Raw genomic sequence first — 9,191 nt, 5'->3', positions numbered from 1 at the left:
CCAAACATACACCAATGGTTTCCCTTTTGCCAGAGAAATAGCAGTGCATATCGGCTCATGCAGTGCAGAAATGCAGTGCATTGCATTTCTGCTCCTGTTGGTGGCTCTGGAAACAAATCATCTGTTTAGAATAGCTGCCTTCCCTGACACTGCTAGGAAGTGGTGAGAAGGTGGAGCTGTGTAAACAGAGCTTTGATCCTATTTAGTACTGTATCAAAGACCCGCTTATTTATACTATATGGAAACCCAGTTGTTTAAACATGTTCTGATACACATCCCCCAGTCAAAGTTTTTATTCACATGGGTTTAGGTTTCTTGTCATTAGTTATTGCTTATGTCAGCAGTTAGATTAAGTCCATAAACACCTCACAGTAGTTGCAGTTAGTTTATACCACGTCTGAGTTTTACAGCTAAAAAAAGTGCTCTGAGTGGAGCAGAAGTCACTGTATAACCTAGTGAATGCTACTTACTAGTCTTTGTTCTTTTTCTTTCTTCTAGGCTTTTTATAGAAGCCAACAATAGGAAAAAAAAGTCTTCTCTCTTTTTTTTTTTTTTTTTTTTTTTTTTTTTCTAGAAGGAAAAGGGATATGAAATCTTATATCTTTCTTGGAAAAGTTGTGACAGACTGGAAATGTTATGAAAGCACTAAATAGCTCAACCAGGCAAAGTGCTTTCCAGAGACTTTTTATTATTATTTTGTAGCAATTACTGCTTATCACGATGTACTGCCGATATAACTCATTGCTGACTTGGATGAGTTCGCTCAGATGCCGGTATCTCTCTTGCACTGACCATCTCAACCTCCATCTCACGAAGTTGACAGCAGATGACTAGGCAGATGTCATCGCAGATGACTATGAAGTCCTTTTCTCAAGTGACAAAACTCAAAGCATTGGAGATACAAAACAATAGCATGGCATTGAATTACACCCTGAACCCTAACGTAACTTGAATCAGCAGATTCATTCTGAGGTGCACATTGTTGAAACGGGATCTCAAAGTGCCATAGTCATAGATAAATTCAGGTTTAGTAGAATTTATAACCTTTTGTCAGTTTTAGATGAAAATGCCTGCCTGTATCTGCAGCTCTGTAAGCGACCACAGTGAGGAGAGTGATGCTGGCAGCTGTCAATGACCTGTTAAAGGATGCTGAAAGAAAAAATTTCAGAATGCTTTTCTCCCCTTTGTTCAGCGTTATGCTTTCCATCACTGGTTTAGCTGCTTTCATTCAGACTGCAGAGTCCTAGCACATGGTGCCAGCTGATAGGAAAACAATCTGGAGCTGGATATCCCCTACGCACAGCTGGCGCCTTATTCCACTCTGTTCTGCAGACCTCACCATCAGCTTTCTCTAGATGTGAAAGCATAGGCTCACTAAATACACCTACAGCTGTTCAGCAAAATCCGCTTTGAAGCGATCCTGCCACGGCAGGGTGCCAAAGGAGGTCCTCTCCTGATCCAAGCAGGGATCTCCAGCCCTGGAGGTTTGGCAGCAGCTGTTTGATGCCTCTGGGGATGGGCTGTCCACTGCGAGATGTGCGAGCTAACAGTGACACTCCGTGGAGAGCCAGATGCAATGCAAGAGAGCTGTAATTTTGGCTTCCTGTAGTATTAACAGATTCAGGAGAGATATTACCTATAGTATACCTACTGCAAGTAAGTAGGCGGTGTGGTTATGCAGCATTAGATATCCTGTGTAGGGTTGCCTCAACAGCAACTGAGGAAATACTAAAAAATAAAATACGGACGGAGGAGCAAACACTGTAATATGTGAAAGGATGGAGTAAGAGCTTCGTATTTTTGTAAGCGTACCTATTTTTGCTATTTTTTTGATTGTTTGTTTACACATAGAAACACTAAGAATAATGGAAGAGTTGAGATTCAGGCACTTCAAGATAGAGTTATAGATAGAGTTTTAACTATTTTTTAAGGTGAAGACTGCAAGTATGCAGCACACAGCATGAAATGCACGACCTGATCTGAGATAGAGGAAGGGCTAATAGATGGTGTCAGAAAGGGGAGTGAGAGCATTAGGATAGGCGAGAAAGCTGAAGAAACTCAGTCTTGAATCACCCTGAGGAGACAGATCTGAGGTGTTAAGGGTCAAGGAGGAAGAGATTGGTGAGTTTAAGAGGTAAGAAGAAGGACCTGGAATGAGAGTCACAGTGGTACAGACAGAAAAGTGCAGCCCTGTGCCAATTTATGGAGGAAGAAGGCAGCTGGGGATGGTCTGTGAAGGGGGCAGCCCCATCGCAGCAGCACTCATGGGCTGGAGAAACACCAGCCAGTGCTGAGCAAGGAAACCCAAATTTTTGGGGATGTGCTGGGTTTTGGGGCCAGGAGAGATTTCAGCTGAGGTAGGAGCAACTCTCCCAAATGCTTGATGGGCATGTGAAGGGCAGGTGCTCAATGCCTGCTGTGAACTTTATCGCGTGAATCTTGTCACCAAACTTTTGGAAGTAGGTCAACGACTTTGGGAAGCCACATGTCATGAAGAAACATCACCACAGGCTTTCCTCCAGCCTGTCAAAGCCTGAGGCTGCGTTGCAGTGCTCTCGGTGTGCTCTCAGCCAGCTTTTGAGCCTCCAGGACTCTGGCTCAGGAAGAGGCACCTTGGCTTCAGCTGCTGGTTCGTGCAGCTACCTATCAACACTGATTTTCAACACCTCAGGTTTGGAGATGGAGGCACAGTCTGCTTTTGCTGGGCTGAGATCCTCTTGTCTATGCATGTCTACATCATGGCACGAAGGTTACCTGGACAGCCATGCTGAGGGCATCTTCGTCTAGCCCTGAAGCGAGGTGGTCTCCAGAGGGAACCACCAGCAAGGCAAGACCATTTGTTCTGCCCACACAAGAAGTAGCTGCAGTGAGGGCTGCCCTCTCCTCGGAGCAGAGTTTGTGAATTATTTAGTGTCTCACCTTTCTGCTCCAGCAACAGGACCTCTCGGCGCTCATCTCGTCTGCTTTGACTTTCTTTTCTCCCAGCCTTTCTTGCACAAAACTGCACTTGCCCCCATGTATTATTTACTGGAAGATTATGCTCTCATAACGTAGCTGTGGGTGGAACGGACTCTGCAAGGATCTTCTGCACCCCGTCTCTGGAACGATTGGCAGGGGGAAAGAAAACAGACTACAGTTCAATACCAGGGGTATGAAAACGTAAAAAAAAAATAAAAAAATAGAGTTCCCTCTATCTCTCTATTTGCCCACGAATTAATCTGCTCTCTGTCACACAAAACCTAAAAGCAATCCTCAATAAAACTGCACCCGGGTTGCGTTAGTCGCATTCTTTATTCTGCTTTATTTCTTCTTCTTCCTTTTTTTTTTTTTTAATATACAGAAGAAGCCTATTTCTGTGGTGTGTTCGAGGGTGATGCAATCAAAGCCCATTGCAACATCTTCCAAATCGCTGTTTGTCGGATGGCAGGATCTCCGCCCTTGATTCCCGTATCTACATCCCAGTTTACTTTAAATAAATCAGTTTTATGAATGAACAACTCAAGCCTCGGAGAAGATCAGCAGCGAAGGCAGGAGGAGCGGGGCAGGTTCAAGGGGCAGCCCGCTGGCCCCACTGGGGTTTCGTGATGGGTTTCACACAATACCCATCACGAGGACCTTACAGCCCCGTGCAATGCGGGGAGGAAGGCAGCGAAAGCTGATGCTGGATCGGATTTGTGCAAGCCCAGGACTGAAAACCCGTCGGTGCTGCCCACACCCTTGAGCTGTGATTCAGCAAATTCCCGGAGCAACCCCGTGCTTGAAACCCGGTTTCCTCCTGCCCGGCCGGGGGTGGATTTCCCCTCCAGAAGCCAATGAACAAAAGCCCGTGTCTTTCTGGCGGCGATGCAGAGGAAACAACGTGTCCCGCTGCCTCCCCACCTCTTCCTGCACCGCGCCGAGGCCCTTGCTGAGGGCTGCGGGTGGCGATGGAGCCTGGGAGGCAGCAGGCGCCTGGCTCTGCTCCACGCCTCCAAAATAAGAGCTCTGCCTCATCCTAGCTGCCAAGAGGAGAGGAGCAACAAGCTGCCCGAGCCTTTGCTCAGCAAACGTAAGCAAAGCACAACCGAGTGCTCTGTTATTGACTGATATTACCCAGGAAGTACCCTTTTTATTTCCTATTTCATTTTATTTTTTTATTTTTTTCCTTGTTGTTTGCAGCAGGATCTCGATGGGGAAGCTGATCTCCAAAGGCCGGCGCAGGAGAGAAGCACGGGTGGTCATGCTGGGGCTCGACCTCGCCGGCAAATCCACCCTTCTCTACAGGCTGAAGAGCAGCCGGGCGATGGAGACGTGCCCCACCGTGGGCTTCAACGTGGAGTCCCTGCGGACGCCCTGTGGCCTGCCCTTCACCCTCTGGGACGTCGGGGGACAAAGCAGCCTCCGGGCCAGCTGGCCCCACTACCTGGAGGACACCAACATCCTCCTCTTCGTGCTGGACAGCACGGACACGGCCCGGCTTCCTGAAGCTTTGGAGGCTCTGGAGGAAGCCCTGGACCACCCCAGCCTGGCCGGTGTCCCCGTCCTCCTCCTGGCCAACAAGCAGGAGGTGCCCGGGGCGATGGCTCCTGCCGAGCTGGGGCAGCGGCTGCAGCGGGGGCGGCTGATGGGGCACCCGTGGGTGCTGCGGGGCTGCAGTGCCCTCACCGGGCAGGGCTTGCAGGAGGCTCTGGGGGTCCTGGGTGAGCTGCTGAGGGGCGCGGGGCAGCGCTGCCCATCCCTTGTTGGTGCAGCAGAGAGGAGGCAAGCCCTCGGGTGAGCCCGAGGTGGAGCCAGCAGGATGCCAGGCTCTGGGCACCCCCCAAAAGGAGCAGACCTGCAGCTGGCACACGTCGCACTGAGAAACACCCAGCAGGAGCATTTTGGGATCCGTCTCTCGGATGCTCGCCACCTGCATGTTTGGCAGAGAAGCCCACAAGGGGTTTTTATCTTTCCTCCCAGCCCTGATGCAGCTATCCTGATGGAGCAGGACTTCCAACAGCGGCCTCAGTGCAGCACCCACGGGTGTAACCTTCAAACCGTGGAAACGAGACAGGATGAGACGTTGTGATGCTGTTCCAGGATGTGTACTTACTAATTCCTTGTCTTTCTTTCCCATTCCTTATTTTTATTGAGTACCGTTTGCAGGAAAATGGTGCCTAACTTCCCTCATGTTCTCTTTAAATATAAGGAAGTCAAACCCAAGTTCTGGGTGCGTGGAAACACAACCTCTGAACATCCTCGCGGTGGTCGAGGGGAAGCCCCCCTCTCAGATGGTTTGAGATCAGGTGAAACCACTCTGCAGGCGGTGGCCCAGCATGGGCAGGCTGATAGCCAAAGGGCTCTCCATGCTCACCCTGCTCCAGGCAGCCAAAATTCCCAGCCCTGGAAGCTCACAGCAGGGTCAAGGTCCCAGTGGGGTCTGTGTCTGATCCCACTGAGCCTGCTGGAGGAAGGACCTATGAAATGTGTGCCTGGAGGGTGCCCCACACCCAAAATTCTCTTAATTAGGGTTAAAGTTAAGAAGCTTAGTGGTAGACCCTACTCCACTATGCAATGAATGAAAGCGGTGGGGCAAGGAGATTGAGAGAGGATACCACATTTTTAGTCAGCAGCAGTCAGCTGCTTTCGGGAAGGAACTTATTCAGCCCAGAATCACCAAAGAAAAATGCACAAAGAAGCCTTCTGCTCTTCATACCAGTGCATTTCATGGCTCTTAAGGCATTAACCATCCAGCTGCCTCTGGTGCTGTGATTAGCCTCACTTCGTAGCAGGCAGCAGCCGGGACACAGGGCCTGTCTAAACTCCTGAAGGAGCAGGGCACAACAAACCACTCTGGGGAAGGTCTCAATAAAAGATGTCCTTCCAAGTGAGTCACAATTTGTAGCTGTGTTAATATATAGAATATAATAACTGTTATATGTGATAAAAGAGTGCTCCAGTGTTGGTCTGGCCTGAGTGATCATGAGTAGCCGTAAGTAGCACTGAAATGTAAAAACCTCTATCACAAACCTGTGTGTATGACAAGGAGGATAAAATCATGTCTTTAAACACTTTTGTATTTAAATATTTATGTATTTGTGGCTAATATAAGCAGACTGATCTGCCTTTGGCTTGGAGGTGGCTGCCATTGACTTCTAACACGCGTTTCCCAAGCACTTGTTGTGTTCTTGACTGTCGGAACCAGATGAAGAGGTTTTTGTAAGGCAAAAACATGCACTTATATTGAGATGGAGATGAACGATCCCAGGTTATCCGTGCAGCCCCATCTCCAGTGCACGGAGAGGACGAATCTTCTCAGGGGCCCCTCCGGCCACATGGAGCAGCGGGCCTGGAGGTGCAACACAACAATCCGATTGCTGTGTCAAAAGTGACTCCTCATTCAGTTTGCTGGTGTTTTGGTCACGCATCTCACATGGTACCAAACAGAGTATCGATCATTAGGGGCTGGGATCTGCAATATTAAACTCAGCATGTGTTGAAGAGTTGTCGTGCTGCTGCTTTACTCTTAGCTGGCTCTTGGTGCATGCATTTGACTCTCCAAAATTGTCTGCTTGTGGTTAAAAAAAGGCTCTGAAGCCTTCCTATTCCCCCAGGAGTGTTTTTTTTGTCCCTTTCAAGACACAAAGGGGGCAGCAAATAGAGGTGACCACGAGCCTTTGGTAGAGCTCAGCAATTACACATCAAACTAGCAAAGTGGGAAGTGCTGAAGGAGGGGTTCTCGTGGCAGGGCCCGAAGCAGATTTAGGCAACATCCCCGTTCCCGACAGCGTCCTCACGTCCCTTGAAGGAGGGGTTTGGCACAAGGCTCCATCCCGTGGGGCAGCATGTGACTGCCTGCCCTTGCTTTCTGCAAGCAGGCGTTGCTCGGCTCTCGGTCACGTTGCCCCGCTCGCTCACGCCCTTGTTGGAGCCTGACGAAATGATGCTGGGCCACGCTGTTCCAAACAGCAGCACAGAGTTCACTTCTAATTATCCTCTCTTTCCTCCTGTGTTGCAAAGCAACTGAAAACAAGCAAATCTACCCACTCCTGCCCTGTCCTAATCCAATGCTCACACAACAGCAAGCACCAAATACTTCAAATCTGGTGGCTAAGAACTTCTGGTCAGAAGTGGCCAAGTCATAGGATAGCAAGGTCTGGGAGACCTTCAGAGACCTTCTGGTACATACTGAAGTTTACAAGCGACTTCAGTTAACCAAAATTCATAATTGTGCATCCATCTGCTCCACTGAGACAAACCGTACTGGTGAGTGTGGTGGTCAATGGCTGGTGGCCGATGGCTCCGTGTCTGGGTGGGGGCCGGTGACAAGTGGTGTCCCTGTATCGCAGACATTGCTGCTCACTGACAGCAGCCCTGAGGAGAGGGATTTGGGGTCGTGGTGGCCAAAAAGCCGGGCAGCAGCCAGCAGTGCGGGCAGCAGGGCAGGGAGGGGATTGTGCCCCTCTGCTCTGCCCTCGTGAGGCCCCACCTGGAGTGCTGCGTCCAGGGAGGGTGTGGGGCTGGGAGAGCGGGGCCAGAGGAGGGCCATGAGGGTGGGCAGGGGCTGGAGCAGCTCTCCTGGGAAGGCTGAGGGGGCTGGGGGTGCGCAGCCTGGGGAACAGAAGGCTCTGGGAGACCTCACTGTGGCCTTTCAGTACTCAAAGGAGGCTTATAAAAAGATGGAGAGTGACTCTTTGGTCAATCAGATAATGACAAGACAAGGGGGAATGGTTTTAAACTAAAAGAAGGGAGATTTTAGATGTTAGGAGGAAATTCTTCCCTCAGAGGGTGGTGAGGCCCTGGCACAGGCTGCCCAGAGAAGCTGTGGCTGCCCCATCCCTGGAGGTGCTCAAGGCCAGGCTGGATGGGGCTTTGGGCAACCTGGGCTGGTGGGAGGTGTCCTTTCCTTTATTTTTTCATTTTTAAATATATATTTTTCCAGATACAACACAGAAGGATAGATTGGGAAAAAAAAGAAGTTAGAAAATGGGTTGCATAATACAGTGAAATGGCATTGCTATCACTTCAATATGCCTAGCAGCTGTATATTAGTTTCCTCCTCTTAAATAAACCCTGAAATATCACCTATAAAGATTCACCATGTGTAACTCACTGAGACGAACAGGGGGTGAAACCACATGTGCCACCACCTCTTGAAAATGCTAACACCGCTGCCAAGTGGCATTGAAAACAGCCATGCAACTGCGATCACTGCAAATGACAACTATGGTTAAAAACACTCTGGCATTTACAAGGATTAATTAATTGGCTCTCCTCTAATCTTCTTCCTGATGCCTGATCATGGCATTTAAACCATGATCGACCTCTTGTCTGATAATTGCTATGAGAAATAACTTCCCTGAAGTTCACACGGCTGATGAACTATTCTTAAATTCACTTTTTTTTTTTTATAACCAAAGCACCGTCATGCCAGGGTCACGAAGCCACCAGTTTCTGCAGTGAGAGGACAAAGCCGTGCAGTCCCAAGCCAAGTTTCATAATGGGGGAAAATCTCTTTGGAAAGACCAAACGGGAAGTTTCCTCGGGAAGAAAAACACCACCCCAGGGCAGGCCGGGACCCTCACGTCCCAAGCAGGAGCAGGTCTAACAGCCACGGCATTGCTTTGAGAGCATTTTTCTGTCATGTACCACTTCTTCTCAGCCAACAGACTGACTCAAGGGCTTGTTCTGCTCATGGAGAAAGATACACGCTTCACAACTAATCATTTTCATTGCCTTCAGGAGCAAATGTTGCCTATATCACAAGCTTTGTCCTTGTTTTGCAGACATTGTTGCTCTTCACGAGCTCTCTGCTTGAGCAGCACTAGGGATGGATTTGCAGAGAAAGCCAGGCTTGGGAAAGCAAAACAGACCTGAGGCAGAGAGCAGAAATTATGAGACCAAAGACCTTGAAAATGGAGGAGAAACCAAGCAAAAGCCGCTTGGAGGATGGACTTGGTCGTGATGCTTCCCATCAGGCAATCTGCAGAAGGGGTCCCAGCATCCAGTGACTGGGAAACCCATCAGATCTCCCAAAAAAAGCCATTCGAGGGTGGAGGAGGAGCGCAGCACTGAGACTAGTTGGAAGGGTTGAGCATCCACAAAAGTGGAGAAAGCATCGCTCCCTGGTTTGGGTGGGAGGTTAACGGGGAGGCAGAATGTGTCAGATGTTCCTGTTTCTGCAAGACAAGGTGGGACCCATCCCAGAACCAGAGAATGGTTGAGGTCCAAAG

General features: G+C 49.4%; 1 protein-coding gene across 2 annotated transcripts; it reads left to right on the top strand.

Moving 5' to 3' along the window:
* Positions 1-3,391: 3,391 nt before the first annotated feature.
* On the top strand, positions 3,392-6,459 carry ARL11 (ARF like GTPase 11). Of its 2 annotated transcripts, none has more exons than XM_084526279.1 (2): positions 3,392-4,048; positions 4,162-6,459. In XM_084526279.1, exon 2 carries the CDS (start codon positions 4,169-4,171, stop codon positions 4,754-4,756), a length of 588 nt encoding a protein of 195 aa, XP_084382405.1. In that variant the 5' UTR covers positions 3,392-4,048; positions 4,162-4,168; the 3' UTR covers positions 4,757-6,459. The 2 variants fall into 2 exon arrangements, with proteins under 2 accessions (XP_084382405.1, XP_084382404.1); XM_084526278.1 differs by having other exon boundaries at positions 4,159-6,459.
* The last annotated feature ends 2,732 nt before the right edge of the window (positions 6,460-9,191 follow it).

Source organism: Aythya ferina (genome assembly GCF_964211825.1).
Source record: "Aythya ferina genome assembly, chromosome: 1".
Lineage (NCBI taxonomy): Eukaryota > Metazoa > Chordata > Aves > Anseriformes > Anatidae > Aythya > Aythya ferina.
This window is presented reverse-complemented; position numbering and strand designations above follow the sequence as displayed.